Here is a 25,460-nt window from a genome sequence, read left to right on the forward strand (position 1 = left end):
AAAATCCTGTTGTTTTCAATCTCTCCGCACGAGCAATTTATAACTCGTTAAGAAATAACACACATTGAATTTATGTGGTGCGCGGAGGAATGAAGGGAGAACGGACGCTTATCTCCTTGAATTTGATTCTCGTAATTTTTGCGATTAAAATATCATAACGGTTTCAATGCCGCGTTAATATTTTCACATTATTATTGTTTCTCGTCGTGTACCTCCCACTGTACGAATTATTCCTTTATTTTTCTCAAACTAATTGGACTCGATAACAGAATTTTGAGTTTTTTTTTTTTCTCCGTTGCTTGAAAAATTGCAAAGTTTTGCGCTGGCGTATAAAAGCTTATCGCCCTCGAGCAGCTGGATTTGACGATGAAAAAATGAAGAAAAATTTCTCGGCTGTTTTTAAAGTGACAAAAAAATTTGGGTGAGAATAAAATAAAAAGTGGGAGCGAAAGTTGTCTAATTGACATAGGATACCCCATTCACCTATTTTTACTATAGCAGATTTATCGCGGGCTTGAAAAATGAGGTATAATATAAGAATCGTGGATGCCGAGGGAGATCGGAGCCTCGTGACTAGGTGGAAATGACCATATCACGGGGAGTTGACGCTAACGTTAAGATCCGTAGAGCAGCAGACGTCAGCAGAGATCGGAGTAGAGTCGAAAATAACGCTAGCAAAGCTGCTCTCTGCTGCGGTGCGCTCACGGAGGGGCTGCTTATACTTTCCGAGCTTTCGACGTGTTCCCTTATACTAGAGTCGCGAGTATATTAATACGGGAGTATTGGTATGCAATTTTTTGCGTGTGTGCGTACATAGGTATGGTCTATAATATCGAAGAACCTACGCACGTGGACGAAGAGATCGTGCTTTTGGGTTCTTTACAATTTCAGCAACGCGATGTACCACGTAGATATGTTCTATTCAATTTGTTTTTCGTTTTTTTTTGTTTTTTTTTCTAGCAACAAATGTTAGAATATGCGAAAGGTTGAGTAAAATTTTCAAATGACTAGAACATAAAATGGAAACTTTACGAAATACAAAACCGATGGAAAAATTCAGGTACTTTATAATCGACGGAATGGCTCGGAGAAGTTTTAAACAGAACTAAAAATGAAGTGAGCCGGAAACCCTGGTCGATTAATCTGGAGTGCCCCGTATACGTGTACGCATACCTACTCTTACAAATTAAATACCATAAAAACGTCACAGGGGAATCGCGTTACTACCCCACGTGAGTTAATTAATTCTCTCAAGTATCGTTCTGTGCGTACACCTAAATGTAATTATCTCGTAGTCATTGCTTTGTAAAAGACAATATAATTTTGGAAAACGCGGCATTTCCATTCGTATCGTTTCGAGGCGTGAATATGTTGAAATTGCGTTCATTAGGTTTCTCTTATGACGACTGTGGAGATCCGAAACGAGATGCTGCAGATGACGACGATGGTTGGTCGGTAGGTTTCGGTTCGAACACTATAGAGATAGTTTATAATAGCGTAGTGTGAATTCTAGGCAGTCTAGAGTTGCTAGGCGATGGTCACGTGGGATGCTGGTCTCTTCTCTTAGTTGTGTGGCGGGGCTTCGTGTGTGAACGCATCATTAGCGGGGACTATCATTAGCCGACAAGGCCAAACAGGGCCGCACCATCCCCGTGGAATTGCTGCAGGTTGCTAGGTTCTCTTCCTGCATTCGGCGCGATCAGCGGCCACGCTCTAAACTACCTTCTCGTTATTACAGCTTCAGCAAATTCACATGTAACCCCCATTTTTCGCATCGTTTTCCTCGTCCCATCGTTACGTCCAAAGCGGCAAAACTTCTTGCCGCAACGCACGGCGAATAACTGACGTGTACATTTCACCGAAAAAAAAAACTCTTCAAAATACTGTAGCCGAATGAGAAAATGACGCGACTGATCTGCATCTACAGAATTTTCTCCATCGTTTGAAGAGGGAATGTCAAAAAGCGAATCACGTGCACTTGATAATAAAAAGTCCTGCAAATTTGGTATAATTATACCACAGGTTTTATATCTGTATGCCAATTGAGCCGCTTGGACAAGGACAAATATTTCTAGTACAAAATATACATGATATATACAATATACATACAATATTGAATGTAAAAAAACAGAGTTTTAAAAAATTGAATTTACAAAAACAAGAAGTATAACCGCGGTTATTTAGTTCGCTGACTTGCGTAGAATTTCGTATGCGGCGTTTTTTAAAAATCCTTTGACACAATTATTGTCCCGGAATGATCAGGCAGATTTTTTAAGCGAACGGCTACTGTTCTTTTCTTCCGGTCTCTCCGTCGGAAGACCCTGAAATGTCGGATTGCCCGCTGAAACTCTCCTTTCGACTTGGTCCTCCGCTCCGAGTAGCGCTGGCCGAACCGGCGCCTGATCCTAACGTTTTTCCGCTGCTGGCGCTGCTGATTCCGCTGTGCGAGCTCCCGTTGCTCACATTTTTGCCGGATTTATTCCCAGAACGATTTCCCCGCTGTGATTTTTTCGCCGCGAGCGTCACCGATGGCGTTCCTTCCCGATGACCGGTACCGACCGCGTCCAAATTGACGTCTTCGCCTTCTGCTCCCGATCGACTTTTTCCGCCGCACGACTTCCTCCTCTTTCGACGTCTTTTGCTGCCGCATCTACGTCTTTGTTTTTTCATTCCGCAACGCATCTTACGACGACGTCGTCTACCGCAGGATTTCCTTTTCCGACGACATCCACGACTTCGTTTCGGTTTTTTCCCGCATTTTCCGCGACGCGATCTGTCGGCCGGGTCCGTATCAAATCCGGCACAGGTGTAGTAACCCCTGAAGAAAATGGATAATCGCGAATGGAACGATGGTTTTTTTGAATGTTCGACGATATTCCGATCGATATTCAACGGAAACTCACTCTTTGGATCGATGCAATATCCCCGCCGACACACCGCGACGGAGAGCGAGTTTCATTTGACGTCTTATGGTTTTCTTTGGGCCATCGCAGTCCGATGCTATGTAGTTAGTTATCTCCTGCGACGTGGAACCGTGAATATTTCTCAGCTTTTGTATGGCTTCGACGAGCAACGCCGATGTTTTCGGCGCTTTTCTTACGGGGGGCATGATTGTTTTTTCTCGTCGTTTCACCGCATGCGGAAATCGGTTTCCTCTGGTGTTCGGCTCGGCTACCGGCTGGCGTTTGATATCGGACGAATTCAACAAAATTAATTTGACGAGTTTAAACGAATTGTTTTTTTCATCGACATTTATTTATTGTCAATTTCTCCGAATATCAATACATTACTCACCCGATCATCGAGAACGTTTTATTTTTCAACCTCGAAACGATCCAATCGGGGATTTTACAATATTTTCGAGGTATGGAAACGCAATAATTTTTATTATTTTTCAATCAAATATAGAAAACATGTTATACGACCCGTTTGTAAAGAACGGTTGACAAAAAACTGAAAATGTCGCTTCATATTGTGGATACGATTGTTTCGATTCTTTTTCTTTTTTTTTTTTTTTCCATCCTCACTGACTTGTTCGTAATTTCAAGTGATTATCATCGCCGAACGACAACCGCAAGCCGCGGAAGTTTTCTGGAAATAAAACTGAAAACAAGAGCGACGAACACTCACGATATCTTATTACCTAAATACCTTTTACTGTTATTACATGCTTGCACATCCGGTTAACGACTTTCAGGCACCACGTCAGAAGCGTACGTCAGCCCGAGAACTAAACGCTGTTCAAATTGTAAAATGGAAGAAAAAAATTGAATAAATAACGAGATAAAATTTCATTCTCAAAATAACCACGCCTCGCACGTGTCTGCAGCTGATGATAATTCGGAGTAGGCGAATTCATCTACATGCAATTAATCGCTAATTTCTCGAGGCTGAAAAAAAAAAAGTTGTGCCATGGAAATTTCCTATTTCACCCTTATTTCACCGATTGTGCGGTAGGATATTTTTCTGCTTTTAGGTACACGTATAAATACTCGTGAGATCGAGCGTAGGAGCAAAATTTATTCTGAGTATGGGAAATTTGCAATTCAAATTTTCAGAAAACACTCCGCGGCATATAAAGCTATTGTAACGGTCTTTGCTGAGTTGGATTTGTACATAGATATGATGTATAAAATAAGAAAAGGGGTTATCCATATTGTCCCGCTCGAGTCGTTGGAAATTTTTTTATTTTCCACAATTCAGTTTTCGTATACGTTCATTTATTCGTTATTAATCCGATATGATTTCGGTCGATGAATTTCGAGCGATTTAAAAGAAATCGATCATCATCATCCGGCGAACTGTTGCTCAGAACTCATTATTCTCATACGTATATAATTTCACATCTCGTACTACGTAGTCTACGGAAACGAGAATGGAATGAAAAATAATAAAAACAAATTAATAATTTAATAAGGTAACGTCTGAATCACCATTTAATTCGAGCCAGTATAGATGAAAAAGTTACAAGTATATGACTCGTTTGCGCGTTGTGCAGTTACTGATTCCAGTCACAGTCCACATTCGAAGGGAATATCGTCACGTGTCAGGAAGCCACCGTGCAATTTCATGAGAACCGAGCAAAGAATAATAAAAATGGAATAGATAATTTTTGTCCGAAGCAAAATTCAGCGAAATTATCTTTATTATATTATGTGTAATGAAAAATTGATTACATCATACACGTGGTAGCACACGTTTTATCATTATCGTAATGACGATACGCAAATAGAGTTGAATTAAAAACATCAGCACATATAATTCAGAAATCAATCATCTTAATTGTCAGCGGAGAAAAATGGTGTTGTTTTTTCTTTAAAACAAATCTTTGCTAAGGTCTACCGATCTTCGTAGTAGTAGGATTCTCCGTTACTCCGTAAAAATGAAAGAAATAGAACCGAAAATTAAATTGAAGCAAAAAATGGCATTTCCATTTCTTCGCTTAGGTATACCTGTACGTGTCGCAGAGCGCGAACTACTCGCTTATCTCGAACGATAAATCATGCGTGCCTCGCAAAAGTTATTCGTATCGGTAAGTAATCGTGCGGGTGTATCGATATATGGGTCATTATTGACAAAACCTGACGCACTCCGGACTTCGTCGTTTTCCAGTTGTCTCTATAACTAGATGAAAATACATCCCATACCCCAGAAAATGACTCGATGTGAATTAGCGGATTTTTTTAACCCCATCCGTTCCCCCGTTGTGAATTCATGTGGTCGACGCGAAAAATCTTCACTTTTCCAGAGTGCAGATTCTCGTAAAACATTATCAATTTTTATTTTTACCATCTAACACAGCGCCGTTATTGAATTGCAGTAGTTTACATTGAAACAACTTTGCGAAGCGCACTTTCGTTCTATCATTTGCATCTCCTTTTCATTCCTTACCTTTTCCTCGCTTTTCAAACTTCCTACTTTATTTTCTTACACACATGTCCAGGAACCAGAAGCAAAGTAAAGATAAAAAAATATGACGCGTAATTTTTGCTCATTAATCACCGATTAAGTGTAATATACGTATACATATATGTATGTATAAATAATACGCATATAGTTATACCTGCTGTGGATAAATCAAAAATATTATGCCTTTCGACTATGATGCTTGAATTATAATTCTCAATCCTAATTTGCTTCTTTTCTTTTCTCCTTTTTTTTTTAATACCTTGAATACGTTTTTTTCGACTACTTTACACACGCTTATAATGAACATTCAAGTACACGCATGTAATTAATTTTGAGTAGATTAAAATTTTTTTTCCATTCATTCGGATGTGTAGTGGATGTACTTTTTTCTGCAATCCGGTGTATCGAAGAATAAAATTTCTATGTCTGAATATATTCACTTTGTTAGTATCGAACACTCGAGTAGAAAAAGAGAAGAAAAAAAAAAAACAGCGATGTTGTTTGTAATAACATGTTGTAAACTTACGGGGTAGAGGGTGAAAGAAGAGGGGAGGATGATTGCGACAAGGTCTTGTTGTTAGATAACGATGATAAATGTGATAACCGCACCAATAAAAAAAAAAAACCCTTATCTTATTAGCCGTCACTCTTGTGCTTGCGGAACGATGGTTTTTTTTTTACTTGCTTCTCGCTCGCGTATTTCTTAAATCATCTTATGGTGCGAAGGGTGTACGAAATGCAGATAGTGTATAATATTACGTATACCCAGACAGCTGTGTGACAGTGAACGAGATTTCGGTCATGGCTACTATCGTACATATACATCTCGCGAACACTGCTTTTGTACACCTTTTTTCTTCGGTTCCGCAATCAGATCAATTGGATCGTGAATATTTCTATCATTCGGGAGTTGAAGATATATCTTCTTCTTCTTCGTTGCTTTCTTGATTTTTTCTCTTTCTATCCTTTACTTTTTCTTCTTCTTTTCAACGTCACGTGTTGGTGCAGCACAAAAATAGCTGCCCACATCCATAGGTATACCAACCTTCGTTTATTCAGACTTCTGATAATAAAATAGTATAGAAATATCTTTACATCAGATGGTGATGACATTATCTTTGACGTCATTATTCCCCCATGTGAACTTCCGTTTATAAATACAGGGCCACCTTTAGAACCCGCGTCTCGAGCTTGTGATAAAAAAAAAAAAAAGTCTTCGTGAAGGATTTTTGGCGAAATAATAACTTTTTTCTTTCATTCTCTTGCCAACTAGCTGAGAAAATTCCGGAGTTAGCGGTAAAGTTTAAAATTTAAGAAGTTATGTTTGTTACTGGTTTTCAGTAAACCGCACGGAGCATTGATGTTATAAGTGTGCACAGCAGCTATGTACGTTCAGGTGAGATCGCGAGGGATGAATCCGCACGTTGTTTCCGCATAATTTACGATAAATTTTATTATATCGGGGAAATACACGTTCATGCATAAAGTTGTAGGAAGAAAATATTTCACTTTTATTCCGATATGCCATTTGATTTTTATAATGTTTGCTAATAACACGTAACTCGTACCGATATCCTTATTATTTTCCCGGTATTAGGTGTATCTCTGTGCGCGTATCTTCTGGCAAAAGTGCAGAAGCACTTCCCACAGAAACAACTTATAGGGATATCCATATATTATAACGTGATATATGTACCAGATGAGGAGGGAGGAGGAATCATCCCGCGCACTATTACGAGTATTATAGTTGCACGTAAGGATCAACTACGATCTTCTCCGTGTTGCTTGTTGCTGCTGTTGCACACCGCGTGTGCTATGGTAATTCGGAGATATTTCTTAGAAATCCTATCAACGCGTTATCATCTTCAGGGTGCACTACACGCGGATGCATACGCGATATTTCATCTTCTTTTTCTTTTACCCCCTCGCGCGCTTTTTTCTCCCATGTCGACCAGCTTCTCATCTCTAGCAGAACTGAATAACCGAACGAGTAGTACGCGAATGGGCGGCGAATAAATTTTTTTTTCTCTTCTAATTTTAACGATAATTGTACTACTTGCTGTTGTGAATTTGAAAATTTCATTTAGCCATGCACCATGATGATTATGATCACGTTTTCAATTTTTCCATTTTCACTTTCTGTTTCAGGTAAGTTTCATCGATGTGAAATACATCTGTGTATTAGATAAAATTGGAATTAGAAGGAAAATTTTTTAATACCGCGACAAATACGTGCTCAATTTTGGAAGAAACGATATCTTGTTTCTGTTGCTATATATCACGAAGTGAGTACATTATATCATAATTGCAATTAGTTGAGCTTCAACTGTTTATCGTTCGGTAGATTTATTAACCAAACGAAGTTGAAAGGAAAAAAATTACGCAGAGGAGCGATTCTCGAAACATCTTGCTTGCAATAAATACAATACCGCCTAGTTAAACTCATATTATCACTGCAGTCATGGTCGCGATACCCGAGTGTAAAATTTTTTAGATAGCCGTAAATATCTATGTGAGATACGTTGATTTCTTCGCGAGTCTTCAACGGTTTTTCCTTGACGTTGAAGAAAAAGAAGAGTGAGGAGATGAGAATAAAGTACGTGTGTAGGTGCGTGCGTAATAATTCTTAGAAGTTTATTAAGCGTAAAGTTATCGTCGTTATTATTATCATAATTATTGGTACTTTGTACCAATCTAAAACTCGAAACGTTACGGTGCTTACCTATACCGCGTTTCATACTTTACACATCGAAGGTGGCGCCTTACCTTGAACCGCATGCCATGTAAAGTGTTCGATAAAACATCAGGCATTGGTAAAGAAATTAAAATTCAGAATGGGAGAAAAAAAAAAAAAAATGGAATGAACAAACGAAAAAAGAAAAGAAAGTCAGACGCGCTAGCTCGGAAACGTGAATAAATTATATGTCATTGGTATTAATAAACCGTACACGAATTGCACGTAATCAAAGTCCAAGTAATCAACGACTAATTTTTGTGGAAAAAAACGAAGCAAAAAAATTTTCCTTCAAATGAAGGAACGGACGTTTATAGAGGCGGCTAACTAGGCATTGTAACTTGTACGAGTTTTGAGCCCACGCGGATACCGTCGGGTTAGCCTAGGTTAACTCGACTTGGGTTGGGTTAGGATAAATTAGAAACACCGCGCTTCGAAGCGCCCGTTACGAAGGATACTTGTATCAACGCGAGGAAAATCTATACCGCTGAAAATTATAAATCCAATATTTTATTCTCCTTGATCATTTCCAGAAATTTATTTACCCATTTAGACGATGGAGTGTTCGAAAATTTCAAAATTACCCAATCGCGAAAGCGAAATGTCTTAAAATTAATTTGGGGAAGATGCTACCGAGTGCACCAAGTCCTTTGGATATTCGAGGGTTCGATTCTGAATGCGGTTCAGAAGGCTTCGATCGTTTCCACTCAAATGACACATGATTTTTGAAACTCTGTTATTATTCACAATTGTAGCGTGCTCTGATTTGAGCTTTTTCATTTTTTTATTCGAAAATCATATTAATAATATGCGGAAAGTGTTACTTGTTCGCTCAGTATTCGTTTAATTTCTATTCACATCCCAAAGTCTTCCGCACAGGGGGAAATTGCCCCTACGGGGCAACGGGATTCGCGGGATACTTGTGATTCTTGTTTAAAAAACCGCGGGAAAAAGACTGATTGTTGAACAGAATTAAACTATTCTGTCAACCAGTTCTACCTATAGAGCGCAGCACTAAAGAGAACGGACTTTACCGGCACTTGGCATCGGTCGTTAGACATTTATCGTCATAGGACGGGTCGCGAACGCGCTGAATTTTGTTCGCGTGGTAACAATAATTTCACTTGAACGGAAAAAAAGCGGTTGGTACAAATTGATTCGTTTTGACTGGCAGTCATACTAAAAAAAAAAAATGAATTTCGCCGAAGTTGGTGAGAAAAATTATTTCGAAATGGTAAGAAACTGAGATAAAAAGATTACCACGTCTTCCTTTTATGGAATATTCCCTGGAATATCCAAAATAGAAGTATATCTTGAAAAAGACCATCGAAATACGGGTGCTACTCATTATTTGAGAGCCTCCTTGCAGAGGCCATTTTTAGCGACCGAGTAGTTGAACGTTGTAAACTTGATTCCGAAAAATGCGCTGTATAAAAAAGAAAGGTATTAAAAAACGAAACTGGTGAATTATAATGATGAAGTTGATAATGCCAATGGTATACAATGTAGCAAGTCCTTTCTCTTTTTTTTCAAAATGATTCCTGTGAACCAAAGTACACCTACACGAACTATTGGTAGCAGAATTTTTTGAGTTTACTCTGAACTAAAATCATCAGAGCGATGTGAACAATTTTTTCATCTGGAAATTCTAAATCCAATCAAACATTTCGATCGTTTCCATTCTCACATTTTTTCGGTGCCTGAGTTAATTAAATATCATTTTTTTTTTTTTTTTTACTACGAAACTGTGAATGCGGCTCCGATGCCAATTTTTTACGATAAATGGACCCACCGTTGATGAAGATTGACTATCCTCAACATCCTGCGATATTACGAACTATAATACAACTGTATAATATATAATATAAGAAGTCATTAAGGTGGAGGCTAAATTGCAATCTAAATTACGATATTACTTAGGAAACTCACGCCACGTTGCGGCATTTCTAGTCACGATGATCGCATTTTTCGTTCGTACGATCGTCCTCGCCGCGAGATGCAGATGCAAAAAATTAAAAGTAAAAAATTATATTTGAAACGAAAATCGAACATGTTGAAAAAAATGAAGAAGGATCACTGCGACGTCATAATAAGTATATTAATATATATCATCGTTGCTATGCCGAATGTGGAAGGCAGCACCCTCGGGTCCATGATATCATATAATGGGGTTGAGTTTGTAGTCATGTGGCGGAACACGTGAATCGCTCCATCCCATCCCTTCCTTTCCCTCTCCTTTCCGTTCCTTCCCTGTCCTTCGATCGCGACGCTCACGTAGCCCCAGAATACGGCCACCTGAAGCTCTGTGTACCTTGCACGACTACCCCGAGCAACACGTTGCTCGTATAATAATCAAATAAGAAAAAAGTGAAAAAAAAAAACAAAAACTCCGGGAAGTAAGATATATCAATCCAATTCTCAAATTACAAATATTCACTCGCCAATTTATTCTTTGGATTGAAAGAAACCGATTCCGAAACCAATATCCGATTTGGATCGGGATCAGGATATAAAATAACCTTACATAAATCCTACCGGGTGCTTTATTCGAATTGGCAGGAAAGGCCGAAACTGAAAATAACGTAAGCCACAAAAAAGTGCCATCTTTTAGATTGACCCTTTTTCAAGTTCTTGGAATCATTTACGTGAGAAGCAACGCGGTCTAATGATTCAATGAATTATCCAATCACGTTTTTTTTTGATTTGATATAATTATGCCATTTTATGCCAATTTTGAGAGGAAGGCTCTGCTGGCTGCACAACGTCACGGAAAGAAAAAAATTGGGTCCCTTTTCGGGTCTTAGATTGCTGGGCCTACATACAATACTCTTCTATGATTCTTTACACATACATATGTAAACATATAGGTACTTGAACAATTATTTAGTGGCGTACATGTACATACATAGATATATTTGTGCGCCTGGGAACGCAGTCGAAGGTGTGCACGGAACCACTGTGCATTGCGTGTTTGCTGTGCATCATGTCCGGTGTCCTTGTGCACCATTGACGAAGTATATGGTTTTTTTTTTTCCACGAACGAATCTACGCTATACATATATATATATATATATGTGTCTAATTATTATATATATATATATATATATATATATATATATAATAATTAGACACACACACATATATGTATAGTGTGACGCGTATAAGAAAAAACGGAAAAAGAAAAATTGAAATTGGAATTGAATTAAACTATTCAAATCGCGCAGTCCATCGCGTCATACCTAGGTACACATTTATTATAATAATAATGGGAATAATAATATATTTGTCTAATACGCTTTGTAATACATGCCCATCCGAAATTTTCATGCGCCATTTTGCACACGAATGAGTACAATAAAATAATGTAAAGACGACGTCAAGACCAATTTTCCGTATATTTCAATGAAGAATGGCAATAGTTCAGCTGTTTACACGGACGATGAAAGGATCCCAAAATTTTCCATACCGGTCACGTGTTCTTCACCCTTTTCTTCCTTGGTTCCCTCATACCGTACCTTCAATGTGTATGGCTGTATTATAAATTTTGAATCAAACGATCCTCTTGCAGGGGCCGGAAAAGTTTTCACCTCGTCGTCTTCCGGATCTGTTCGAAACCATGAGAATGCATACATTTTGTTCTCTTCGTTTCCAGAAAAAATATCCAATCGTTGGACGTGGAGGCGTTGATTTTCAGGATCGCGCATCGCTAGCTTCGCGTTGAGGCGATCCGAAACAGATTTTTGGGGTGGCTAGAAAAGAATTCTTTTCTAGCCAACCCCATGTATATTCATATAGGTGTATTAAACAGTTGATATCCGTCCGACGAATGAACCAAACGAACCACCCTTCGCATCACGCGCTTCGCCGATCCTGTATTATATATATTTAAATAAAAAAAATCCTTCTCATCCCTCATTGCGGCTAAGGTTTGAATGGTACGAGCGTCTGTCTACGGCATATAGCCGTTATTACATATCGAGTGGAAATCGCTCCACTGTTCATTCTTTCCTCCCTTTCCATATCTCTTGATTGTATTTTTATTTTAATATAGTTATAGATTTTTGTTCATTCATTTTTTCGCGCAAACCTACGGACGAACAACTGTCGGCTGTGACCCTGAAGATAAGCTCTGATATAATTCGACTCTCGATCTTTGGCGCGGTGTGAGTAACGGACGAGTGCGCAGTGTTGAAATTGGATGAATTCCGGGCGATGTATACGAAGTCGATTCGTTGAGCACCCTTTGACCGCCGTCCCCGGGCGTCCGAATTTAAACGATGACCACGTCCGTTTCTCCTCTCGATAAAAATGATAGGAACAGTGATGGGAAAAATCTTTTGAAAGTGGACTCGATAATCCACGTGAGACAAGGTTTTTGAAAAGAAAACGAACCGAGATGAAAATAGAACGTTCATGTTCCTAAGCCGCTAAATTAAACCGTAATTCTTTTGGGAAATATCATAGGGCGAACGATGTAGGTACAAAAGAGGCTAGATGATCCGATCATCCCTACTTCGCCCTACGTGTCTCAACGCCATAAGTTTTTTATTTACTCGGATGGATCTTTTTGCGGCATAGCTCTTCTTGTGGAGTCACGGTATAGATCGCGTACTTTTAGAAGTTTGAGTTCGGAATCGAAAAGCATGTTTGAAAATCACACTAGACACGTGTTCGTTCGCCTCGTGACAATGTAGATACACGGATAGAAATGTATGCGTCTTTACGTAGCTATATTCAAATCACAGCCACAGAGAAGTTTCATTCAGCGTTTAAGAAGTGCTGTGTTCAAGTTAATAAAGATGTCGATAAATTTATTTACATGAATGCGACAGACCCGCATTTTCAACTATTGTATTATTTCAATAAACCCACGCGCTCTGCCCGCAGGCTGGAAATCAGAATTACGTCGAAATTATCAGCTCGCTATAGCCAGATAATTACAATGATACAAAACGGAAGCACACGCACACGTACATGAAAGTTGGGTACAATTTTACATTCATTGTCAGAAGTAGGTATACCTATACCACTATGCGAGTATACATGTAATACGTCCGGATACCTCTGGCACAGAAAATGGTCAATCGATTCAGAGGTTTCAAAAACAAACCAGATTTAGCTTTAGCACGCTCATAGCAACGTGATCCGCGATATGTAATTAAAATTAACCGATATCGCAGAATACATGTGGGGAAAGGCGGGGCAAAACGAGGTACCCCAAAAAATTTTTTTCAAAAAATGATCGGAAAGGACTTCAAACATCATTCTGGAATTTTCATTTTTTTTTTCTTTATTATAACTAATTCCAAACAAATATTGATGGTAATGACTTCAAAGGATTATATAATTTTTATCAACAATATCCAATAAAATAATTATTCATTCTTTTGTCTGATGGTTACTGAAAATCTTTCACATTCACTTCAATTACAAATAAGAGAAAGAAGTCTCATCGTATTCAATTTTGACAAAGCTCGGGCTTCCTTTGAATACCCCGTTTTACGCCGCCCTTCCCTACTTTACATCGGATTGAATCGTTTTATTGTGAGCAGAAGAGAAATTAGGGTGGAAAAATTTGACTATTTCCTGGATAGGCCGCATACACTGGCCGATAACCGTTGAGTGTATGCGTATCGCGTTAAATATCACTTGACATCGTAGAAATAAGATTGCGTTCGCGGATGAACCGCCTTTTATCGTTTGTACAAGGGTACTTGTCTCCGTGATCGCGAAATCCACGCGACCAGTTCTTACTTCCATAACGAAGAATACTTTTGACCCTACAGCGCGAGATCACGAATCGATTGAGTGCGCAATTTCGGGGAATATTTTTTGGCGGGAGATCGCAGACTGAAGATTGTCCTTTATTTTTCATCTCTTAATGGTTCCGAATCGAATCGTTTATACGACGAGTAGAAAAACAAGGAATGAATTCTTGATCTCTACCAGATCGATTGTATAATAATATCGGCCATCGCTCAACAGGGGTTACTCCTATATGGCTGCCTACATTTCCGGGAGGAATTACAATGATTTTTGCATACGGTCAAACATTGATATGCAGTGGTTCGACGGTTACCAACGTTTGTATTGAGACAGGTCAGGTTGTCGAGGTGCAACGTACGCGGTTAGGTAAGTTACGTTTCGTTAAGGTACGTCAATTTGTATTGCGCAACAATCGACGCAACCATGATATCGTGTAGATATTATTTGAATAGGTATACATATAGGTTAGACGTCGGTCCATTTTTCGAAAAAGGAAAGCGCAACAAACAAACAAGAAATTCAAATCATCGCTGCGACTGCAATGAACATTGAATCAATTTCATTCAGCATTTGACTTGTCATTCCGGAAGACGCAACAAACTCGGTTTTGTTCTTTGTCCTTTTTAGTGGAAAATTCGATTGGATGAATATGATTTCTACTTGATTCAAAAATAAATAAGAATAAGATCAAAAAAGGGGAAGACATGGTTCTTGAAAACGCAGAAAACAATTAAGCAGATTTGAGCAATGCCTTGTACCGTGCACAATAGATCTTGACTCCCCCTTCACCCTTTTCGCCCCCGGAATTTCAAAAACCGAAAATATCGGAATTACTGTGGATCAATTTAATCATGATGAACCGCGTCCTCGTCTAGGGTAGTCATTGATTGGAAAAATGTAGTCTCCGTATACTTGTCGCTTCTAAAAATCGAAGGTCTCCATCTTCCAATACCAGAAGTAAGAAAGTATCGTATTTTTGAAAAATAAATCAAGCAATGAGAAAAAAAGAATATTTTCAGATCCTAGACTAGAAACACAAATATTTCTCTCGTCCTGCGCTTCTCTGACACTGACTTGCACGCAGGAATAAGCTACCAAAAAGACGTATCCCTCGAAAATGAGCTAATTGTCAACGAAAGAACACAAAAATTGCGTCCATTCAAATCGTTTCAATTTCATTAGTAGCACACCCCGTGCAATTTAAAAAAAAAACGAACCCTTCTCCGCTTTGATTCAGGTGGAATAATGGCTTGAAATTTTTCTGTTTTCCCCCCGCGATTTTCCCGATGATTTTCCGGGTAAAGTCCTTCCGGTTGTCAAGCTGCGTCTGTACGCCTGTAAATCGTAACCTTGTCCGGTTCATTCATCGACTGATTTTGATCGGCATGAACACATCTAGTTATTGTACACACACGCGGACACGCGGAGTGTGGATACACCGGTGTAGGACAATGAAGCATTTTCTTCAGCATTCGCGGTAGTATGATGAGCACACGTACACGGTTGGCTACGACTACGGGTATCCGATCGTTGGGGGTGGTGGTGGTGTTGTCGTCAGCGGTTGTGCGGTGGTATTGGTAGCCGTTGGGTTGGCTGTAGCCGAGAAAACACGTGCCCGAGAAACGTGCCTCCTGGTGCACGTGGCCGAGCGCCACTGCACCCCGAAGTTTGCCCCACTCCGGTGACGTATACAACCCTCCGGGAAACTGCCCTCAGTTATTCGAAGTCTCGCACGGCACTCAGAAGTCATCAGTTTTATATTAAATAACTTATACGTTTCCGATGCGATCGGGAAATCGTGTCATATTAATATTTATCAATTTTACCGAGCATAAAAATTTATACCTAAAATCACCGCATCACCACCGCCGCTACCGCGCGTTGCACATTAGTAGCTGGCCGAGCCATCAGACCAAAGAAAAAAAGAAAAAAAACACAAAATCGAAGAATAATAATATATATTACATTGCGAAAATTCAACGGAATATATACTTGATCGTAGGTTCGCGTTCATCTTATATCAGCAGTAAATAAATTTGGAAAAAAACGAGAAAGAAAAATCAAAAAGTAAAAGAAAAATAATAAAAAACAGAGAAAAAAAAAAGAAAGAAAAAGAGAAAAATCACGAAGAAGACTGAGAAGTTTCATTCGAGTTGTTTTATAATCGTCGGATGCCGTCGTTTACAAAATTCGGGAAGATATATACCATAGCACCATCATTGGACGATAAACGCGTGAAATTTTACCAAAAAATATCCTCGAATATTTATTATAAATGATATAATATTCATTGGGGGCGTATATTTTTTCAATTCTAATCTCTCTGTTTAGATCGTAATATTTTTTTTTATGCAATGGTCTTTTTTCATCTTTCTTACTGTGTCCGCTGTATTACCTTTTTCTTTGTCATGTCTATACGTGTTCTATTCAACCATAATATGTACGCAAATATTTATGTATATTGATGTAATATACATACATATATCTGTACATATTTATATGTTTTTTCTGCATTTATCGATATCTACGAAATTTTTATCACATCCCGAAATTTATTTTTCTTATTTTTTTTTCCCGTTACAGTATAAAGTCACATAAAAAAAAAATGCCAAAGATAGTTACCACAAATTTTCACATGCCTACGCACCTTATAACTTCAGCTCAAACTCATCGTCAACTACGCAAATTTTGTTCGATGAACGCCAACGTCCGTTTTTCTATTAAATAAAAAAAAAAAAATATATATATATATATATACATCCTTGACGGTCCTTTAGATACGCATTAATTTTTATAATCGGCGCCATAAACGTTGTCACAAGAAGCGAAACATCATCTATTTTTTGGATATATATTTTTTTTTTCGTTTTTTTTTATTTCCTTTTACAAATCGTAGATTCCGGTGAATTTTTCGAACGTAAATCTAACGGAAGTCAAAAAAATATTTCACATTATGATGAGCATGGTAAATCTATATAAATTATTTGAATCCAGTTTGCAAAGTAGAGAAAATATGAAAGGGAAAGTATACCGTATTTATAAAGATAAAAATTATACGGCGGTCAGTCGGTAGCTATATAATTTACACTAGATTAATGTATGTCTACATGGGTTTATATTTCACGCGTTTGATTTGCGTGCGTGAATGAGAATTAATTAACAGAGAGAAAAATTTCACGCGTATAATATCTAGAACTTTGAAATTCCCGTTGGCGTTTTTATTTCCTCTCGTCTTTATTCTTGCGATTGACTTTTTGCTCAATACATGTGTGTATATATATATATATATATATTTTTTTTCGTCTGTACCGCCAAGTGGTCGATGAAAAAACCAAAAAATCTGCGTCGCTACACGGCAGTATGTTGAACAAATACATAAATGAAAAAACATCTATCACACATTATTTTTTTCTGCATTTTTGTTGGGTGTCTTCACAATTTGTAATATTTACGTTACATCATCTTCCGAGTCTTCTTCTTTCTTTCCACCAAAGACCGATCCGCTTCGACGTTTCATCGTCTTGCCAGTTCGACGCGTCGTTTGTTTCTTCTTACTTCCAGGTCTTTAGATCAGTGGCTTTCTTTATGTAAAGCCCAACTAATGTAAGACAGCGTTTTCTGATCCACTTTTGATTGTGAAATATTAGAGAGAAAAAAGAAACGCTTTTTTCCGTGTTTTATCGAAAAGCGTGCTGTACAGACTGATACAAACATTTTTACTGGAAGTGTCGTTGTGTAACAAACTAGATAACGTCGAGAATTGACGTTGGGTTTTTTCTTCATCGAAGGAAGTAACCAAAAAAAGAAAAAACACATTCGCCCTTCGTTTTTAATCTGTGGTTCTCTTCTCAACTAATTATACTCTCTATACGTGTTAATAATGAAATAAATTTTGTGAAATTAAATTATTCATAAATAATTATTAATCGTGAGAAAATATTGAATATGATGTAATTGGTAAATTGATAAAATAAAACGAAACAATTACATTAAATCGAATCAAATAGAACAATAAATAAATAATTGATCTATTCAAACGCCCGCTGTAAAAGAAATGAAATAATATTCGTATACACGTATAAAATATCCTGATAATAATCGGAAAAATATCACAGTTAAATAAGGGTGTGATAGTTTTTTCGAATCAATTTCGGTTTTATAAAGGGAACAAAAAATCGCCACAATAGAGAGCCTCGCTTGGCACGGTATGGGTGGTGCCCAAGATCACGTTGTGGAGACAGAGGCGGGTTCGTCTTGTTGGCAACATCGAAGATGGGAAGATGCACAACAACAACAACAACAACAACAACATTCTCATAACCACAATCACAACCATCAACAGTATCAACAACACTTTTCACAACCAGCACCGATACCTCCCGCCGTTATACCGGCACCTCCGCCACCCCAACATCATCACATACAACTTCAAAACGTTCAACAACAACAGCAACAATATCACTTTCACTCGAGAACGGGAGTGATGCCAACACGCAGGATTTACTCCTATCCCGTACCAGGTATATTCCAATAAATAAAATGAAAAGTTATTTTTTGTTTCGACGACGCGATTCTTCTCTTCGAAAATTCATCACATACTTCCGTCTGATGAAGTTTCCGAAGCATGAAAAATGCGGTTTTGTTTTTTTTTTCTTGTCGTTATAGTCGTTGTAACATTTTTCGGGTTACCTAACACAATATTTCACGTGATGGACAATTACTGTATGTAATACCAATCACTAAATTGACGTTATATTAGGGTCACTTCAATTCCGTACCGTAATCTTTGAGAATATTCATCCCTCGATAGGGCAAAAACAAGAATATGGAAACAAAAAAAAAAATGAGAAGAAAACCGAAAATCCCCGGGAGAATTGTGGTTACGTTAGAGGGGGTGGGAGCAGGGGTGGGGAATGAACGGCAAAATACAGATGAACTATACTTGCGGTACTATGAATACTTATTAAGTTGATGGAACCTTTCAGGTATAATTAATTAATAGTCATTGATCTAGTGCACAAGATTATATTGGTTCATGCGAGATTGATATGTGTATAATATCATTTATGCATGTAATTGAACCGGGATAATGACAAACGCCCATTGAATTTACAGTACCCACGTAAGGAACGTGGGAGCAAATTGGATAACTCGTACAAAATTCGATAATTCGTAGCGAAAAATCCTTCCATAATCGTTTCAAAATTATTCAGTTTAACTTGTAAATTTCCTTTTTTTCCCTCAAAGTAAAAAATTGCTTCGCTTATTTCTTTGCTTGGTTTTTATACATCTTGCATAACGGAATTTCCTATGGGAACTATCAGATTTTTTAAGTAACAGTATTTCGGTTTTAATAAACGCAGAGTGCTCATGTATGTTATACTCAATCGTGTAGCTACATATCTGCATCGGAAGGATGAGGACGAGAAAACCCAAAATTACGATATTATACGATTTTTAGACACCTTATCGAGTGCACTGTCCTATGCGAATCGTAGGTATAACGTGCGGGAACATGTACACGTTACAGAAGCAACAGATTGCTATGAATAAAAGATAAATATGCTGTCCAGAGGCGGATGAGATAAAGTAAAACGTTTTCTTCGCCCGCCCCTGCATTCCGCAAACTGCAATTTTATTTAAAAATCCATTACCTATTATATAGGTATAGAGACGTACCTTACGCAACTCGTGTATGGAGTGCGCTATTTTCGAAATTACATTCTGCACACATGAGTAGAGGCGACGAATCGTATTGCGGGATAATGGAACAAAAGCGAAATACGAAAGGATTCGAGAACTTTCATGAAAATTATGTCCCACTCATACCCGCGTACCCGTCCGTACGCATTGGTCAAGCGTGCTCAATTTTTCGACACCTTATGAAAAGGGAGAAAAGGGTACACGGAGATACGAAAAAGATCGTATGAATGTATGTAAAAAAATTTCATCGTTTCTCGAGAAGATCTTCTATCCCCTCCGCGAATACTTGTGTACAAGAGATGGAAATTTTCAAATTTTCTGAAACGCTAGAGTGCTTAAATATTGGATGTGCATAATAAAGAATGGTATAAATGGTAGCTATATACCATTTTCTTCTGCAGTCTGAAGTTTTACATGAAAACTGTATCTAATCTGTATACGTATGCCGTGATATTATATCATTTTCTACATTCTCGACTCAAATACGCCGCATTTTTCCATCTCGCGGAACACCTATTTCTCCAACAATAATGTATGGATGTATAATATCGTGTATCGTGCGATTCCAATTCTTCGTCTAGCTCTGAAGTTATATCGTACCGTTTCAATGGTTAGATTTTCAAAAAATCGTTGCACAATTTGCTATTGATAGACAATTTGCTAAAAGTTGAACAAAAAAACGTCGGGATGGAAATTTTGAAGACAACCAACCTTTCCAGCTTCAGAACTAATTCATTTTCATTGCAATCCGTTTAGTTTCAACGAAGTCGAACTCGTTCGGAAATCGTTTTTTTTCACGACGAAATTCAAGTGATACCGCAATTGTTTTGTACCTGTATTAGTATATCCAATTACGACGATAAAACGTTAGTCCGCATTATCTCGTCGCACCGTTTCCCCGCTGCACTGGGTATAAGGAATTTCAGACTTGACATTACGAAACTTATTACTCGGAACCCATTGATTACATCTGTGTGAACAAAAAGAAAGAAAGAAGAATAAAAAGAAGAGAAAAAAAAAAACAATTAAATACTCTCAACTCACTGATAGGTGAACATATAGCATGCGCACACGTGCATTTATATTATAGTATGTACAGGTGTTTGTTGTATTATACACTCTGAACCGTGAGGACACAGGTGTATATCGTACGTACATGATGTCGAATTGGAAATAGATATAAAAAAAAAAAAATATAATTTCAAATTTATAAACCAGTAAAAACTGTCAATTTCTCCAACTTCCAAAGTAGAGATATATAAAAGAAAACTCAACAAATAAGATGAAAACGCTCTTTAAATAAATGAGTAAACAAAATCGATGTGTAATCGAATGTGCAGGAGGAGAAAACACGAATGAGCAGACGCGGTTCCGTTAATTCGTCAATGTAGTCGATTTTTTCGATTCTTTTTTTCTGAATTTTCATAAATTCAATTCTCTTCTGTCTTTCAATTGATCGGTGTTGTGTGGTCTTCCTGTTAACATTTGCTCGCGTACCAACTAAACATCCACATATATGTATACGCGCGCTGCACAAATATGTGTGGGTGACTAACGAGCAATTCCGAAAGAATACTACACGGTATATTACTCATGTACGTACGTAGAGTACGTATAGGTATGTAGAGATGTCTTGATTCCTCTGGGTTCTGTTGTATGGCTATTATATGTTCAAGGCCAAACAGCCTGCATCGCGCAGCGTTCCTTTTCGCTGCCTAGGATAATGTAACGATGATTAGATGTAGCAGCAGTTTTCCACAATCCCGTATGGTTTTTTTTTTCGCATGTATACAGGGTGGTCCGTTCAAATCGAAGATTCCTCGACGAATTCGAACGTGAATAGGACCGTCTGTGCCAAAAAATTTTGGCCTTTCACGTTCGAGAAAACCGACGCCATGTATAACAATCATCGCAACGGTTTCATTCATTGGAATTATTATAATTTTTTTATTCGTCGAGATATTATTGCTCTCTGGACTTTGAAGTCATTGACGAGGTTCTCGGTAGTTTTTTTTTTTTCACGAGGAACCATAAATTTTTTATTCTCTCTTAATCTACACCCCCACCGTTCGGCTGACCTCGATTAGACGACGCGATCGGCCTTTTGTATCCTGACCCTGAGACGACCTTGAACCGAGATCTTCAGGTGTGAACTCATTTTGATCAGCTGAGCCGTTCGGATCGCTCGATGACTATGATAATATCGGAGTCAATTTTCGCTAATTTTTTATCGCGTTAGAATAAAAATACTTCTTACATCTACGTACGTACATACGTACCAGATGGTACCACCGATTTTTCCTTGATATCTTTTGGGGGAATGTCTCGAATCTGTAAAATAAATTGATCCTTCTACATCGAAACGATCGAATTATTGCCAATCGCTGGCTGCCAATTTTTTTTTTTTCCTCATTTTCTCCTTCTCGGTCCGTGCACGAGGATATATGAAAATGAAATAAAAATTGGTATACGATTCCAGTATCCGCGAGTGATATACATACACGTATCGCTATGTATGTGTACATATATGCATTACATACTCGGTATATGGACGCGTTAGAAGAACGTTGTAAAGATTAGCGAGATCTTTGAGATTATTATAACATGTACACACATGTATGTACCACATGGATGTGTATGAGCGAACAAGAATGTCGCGATGCATATAAAGTTTGTATTGTCCGCTGTGACACGTATGGTATAGTATATGTGTATGTGATATATAGTGTGTCGTTTATATACCCATACCGATAGTATTTTACCTATAATGTTCGTGTACCTACTTTGGCGTGTGCGAAGACACGCGATCCTGTCGCTCTTGATGTATTACCCTTTGCTCTTCCCTCGTTCTTCTTATTTTATTCCTTATATACCTTCTATTATATATATATACATCCCATATCCGTATCATGGTATCCCGTTTTCCTCTTTGTCCTGCTTATATTTTACTATGTATATTACATATATTGATATAACGTGTGCACGCGTGTGTATATATATATTATACGCGTTCTCCTGCTCAGATACTAGACTCTGGAGAGTTCACTTCATAATCTTACGACACGATGAACCATAAATCGATCGGACATGACGCTCTCGACCACTTTACTTAATTCATTTTTTTCCCTTCTCTTCGGATTTTTATTTTTCCTTCAATTTTTTTTTTTTTCTCCATACGGACAAATAATCGCAATTTTCGAAGAGCCGTTCATTGAGAAATCGATATGTGATTGGGGGTTTTTTTTTGTTTTTTCATTCGTCCCGCTTGTCAATGAACATTATACAGATTTTTAGCGTCTAGATCAGATAAAAAGTAGGACAAAGTTAATGCAAAGATATACATAAGAGAAATGCAAAGCTCGGTATGTACATACACGCGTACATATGCATGTATATACACATGTCACGAAGCCGTATGTATGATATGTATTATATCTTTCTGTGCATGTGTATCATTTTATGTACAAACATCGCTGCTGTTGCTCGACTATTTTTGTACGTACATGAGTTACATGGAACGAATAAGTCAGGCCTTCTTATTCAACGCATCATGAGTAAAAAATGGCAAAAAAAAAAAAACAAATAATCATAGATGAAAGGAGACAAATAAAAATGAAATTCTATACAACTCACACCCGCGCACCTGCGCGGAGGTATTGCAAACACCTTAGAATTATTCCACATATTTCATTATATGCGCTGTGAGCAATAGGAGAATACAACGAATTCTGCTTATTGTCATAATTATTTAACATTCGAAGCGCGAATCTCGTCAATATTCGTGGATATGAACTTTGGAATAATGAAAAGACCGGAAAATATTGGCGGTTATCACGTCTGGTAGCTGGAACATAAAGTTCCCGAAACTGTTCTCAAAATGTAAAACTTCGATATCGCGCGGCAAGGAACGGAAGAACAAAAAAAAAAAAGAAAAAGTTCGTTCAAAGATTTTAAACCGGTCCCCCGCCTTAAATTTCGCCTACTTTCACGATTTTTCACTCCGTCGAGCTTCGAACAGTTATTTCGTCTGATTTGACTTCGGTTTCGAGTAACAGAGAATTTAATTTTCGGACCACAATGTCACGTTGATATAAATAAGGGGAACGTTAATTTCCACTCCGTGAATCGAAACACTTTTCGTATTCTCTTCGTTCGCGATTACCATGTACATAAGCTGGAATTGTAAATAAATAGCGGAGGAATTCCTCATTACGAGTGGAATGATTTTTTTTTACAATGATCGTCGAGAGGTTGTTCAGTCTGCAGCAGCATTCTTCAAAAGTTCAAAGTCAAGAAAATCGTCGGTGACGCCGATGCCGTGTACCTCCCACCGGAGCATTATATGCGAATCGAGATGGAGTATCTCAAGAGAAACATTTCCCCTTTTTTAAACCGCGATGATCCCTTGACCCCGAGCCCTGCCCAGCGTGGCCCACGCACTGCAAGGACCCGTTGAGCCCAACCCTAACCAAACCTTTTCCTACAACTACGTGTGCGTCCACATAGACGAATACGCATACCCACGTGATACGTATTGTACATTGTTCTACATGCGGTAAAAACATACGTATACGTCGAGGAAATTCTCAAATACCAATTATTGATCGATATGAATTTTTACCCGCGTTTTGGCCTCCCAATGGATTTTCATCCCTTTGACAGGATCGAGCCTCCGACTCGGACCAACCAAATTCTCGTTTGATGGTTACACTATGAGTTATCGAATCGACCTGAAATCAGCGTTTATGATCGATGATTTTTGCGAAAAATTGTGTTCTTGTTTTCCAAAGTTTTCATTGAAACACACGAACATGTACGTACGTACGTACACCTTTGTGTTTTACAACAAACACGATACATTCATCGTACTGCAATAAGATATACATATTGAACGTAGGATGCCGTTCTTCGCGCCACGATGCAAAATTGCGAACTATAATAAAAGGCGATAATTCTATTATTCTTTCAACGCTTTACGTGTAACACCTTATGCAATTTTCAAAGACCCTCCCGTCGCGGTTACATGTCTCTCGCGACCGCGAGACTATAAACCGTATTATAAGATCGTTGACTCACGTGCCTCTTTTTCTCCCTTTTCAATCTTTGTCTTTCGTCAGAGTATTTTCACTCGTAACAGATTAGCTACGAATCCATTCGTTGTCATACGGTGTAACTTTACAGCACATCCACATCGACTGAAATTATTCTCACAAAAATCATATATGCATATATCTGCAGGGTGGTTCTCGATAATGTGGTTTTGGAGTTTTCATACTTCTAGAATTTATGAAAAATGGAAATTCCAAGACATCTCTATCGAAGACCTTCGTAATATATATCTGAATACATTTTTTAATATATGTTTGAAAAAAGATTACAAGATGTTTTAATCATATAATTTTCAGGTGACCCCATGATAACATCCTCACTGAAGGGTAAGTCGCGGCAAACGCCATATTGGTAATTTTTTTTGATTTTTTTTTTTTTTTTCTACTTTCATTTTCATTTTTCTCCTTTTTTGTATTGTTTTTCTTTCCAATTATTATTCTGTGTTACTTTTGCATTTATCGTCTACATATATATATATTTTAGACGTGTGCGAGTTTCCATGGGTGATATATATTTGATTTTGCACGTCTTTTGAATAAATTTTTATAAAATGTATCGAGAGAGTAGTTTCAGATACGTAACATACATGTAATATATATGTATATACCTAGATATGCACATATGCATGCACCTATGCATTTTATGGTGCGCGGGGAAGAAAATCGTTCTTTCCCAGGATAATTGAAGGTGCACGTACCTATATGTACCAGCTGTAGGTGGATCTACATATCTGTATCTC

At 38.0% G+C, this 25,460-nt stretch overlaps 2 protein-coding genes across 20 annotated transcripts in view; one reads left to right on the top strand and one right to left on the bottom strand.

Moving 5' to 3' along the window:
* Nucleotides 1-25,460, top strand: part of LOC105689422 (thyrotroph embryonic factor) — a 79,382-nt gene that overhangs the window by 11,760 nt on the left and 42,162 nt on the right. For 4 of the 19 annotated variants that reach the window (XM_048651089.1, XM_048651095.1, XM_048651090.1 and 1 more), the window contains exon 3: nucleotides 25,018-25,047. The exons of 6 other annotated variants lie outside the window; for them this stretch is intronic. In XM_048651089.1, the coding sequence (XP_048507046.1) occupies nucleotides 25,018-25,047 (30 nt within the window). Of the gene's footprint in view, nucleotides 1-17,930; nucleotides 18,430-25,017; nucleotides 25,048-25,460 lie in introns of those variants that run through there. 9 more of the 19 variants (XM_020854340.2, XM_020854344.2, XM_020854343.2 and 6 more) reach the window with 8 other exon arrangements.
* LOC105689274 (golgin subfamily A member 6-like protein 2) lies at nucleotides 219-3,723 on the bottom strand. The gene is made up of 2 exons (XM_012406189.3): nucleotides 2,904-3,723; nucleotides 219-2,818 (listed from the first exon to the last, which is right to left on the bottom strand). Exons 1-2 carry the CDS (start codon nucleotides 3,107-3,109, stop codon nucleotides 2,284-2,286), a joined length of 741 nt encoding a protein of 246 aa, XP_012261612.2. The 5' UTR covers nucleotides 3,110-3,723; the 3' UTR covers nucleotides 219-2,283.

Source organism: Athalia rosae, chromosome 2, assembly GCF_917208135.1.
Source record: "Athalia rosae chromosome 2, iyAthRosa1.1, whole genome shotgun sequence".
NCBI classification, from domain to species: domain Eukaryota; kingdom Metazoa; phylum Arthropoda; class Insecta; order Hymenoptera; family Athaliidae; genus Athalia; species Athalia rosae.

Excerpts from the sequence above, each read along its gene's own strand:
- LOC105689274 (XM_012406189.3), bottom strand. The coding sequence starts at position 3,109 with ATGCCCCCCGTAAGAAAAGCGCCGAAAACATCGGCGTTGCTCGTCGAA. Across the intron at positions 2,819-2,903 it reads ATATTGCATCGATCCAAAGA|GGGTTACTACACCTGTGCCG; the intron begins GTGAGTTTCCGT and ends CATTTTCTTCAG.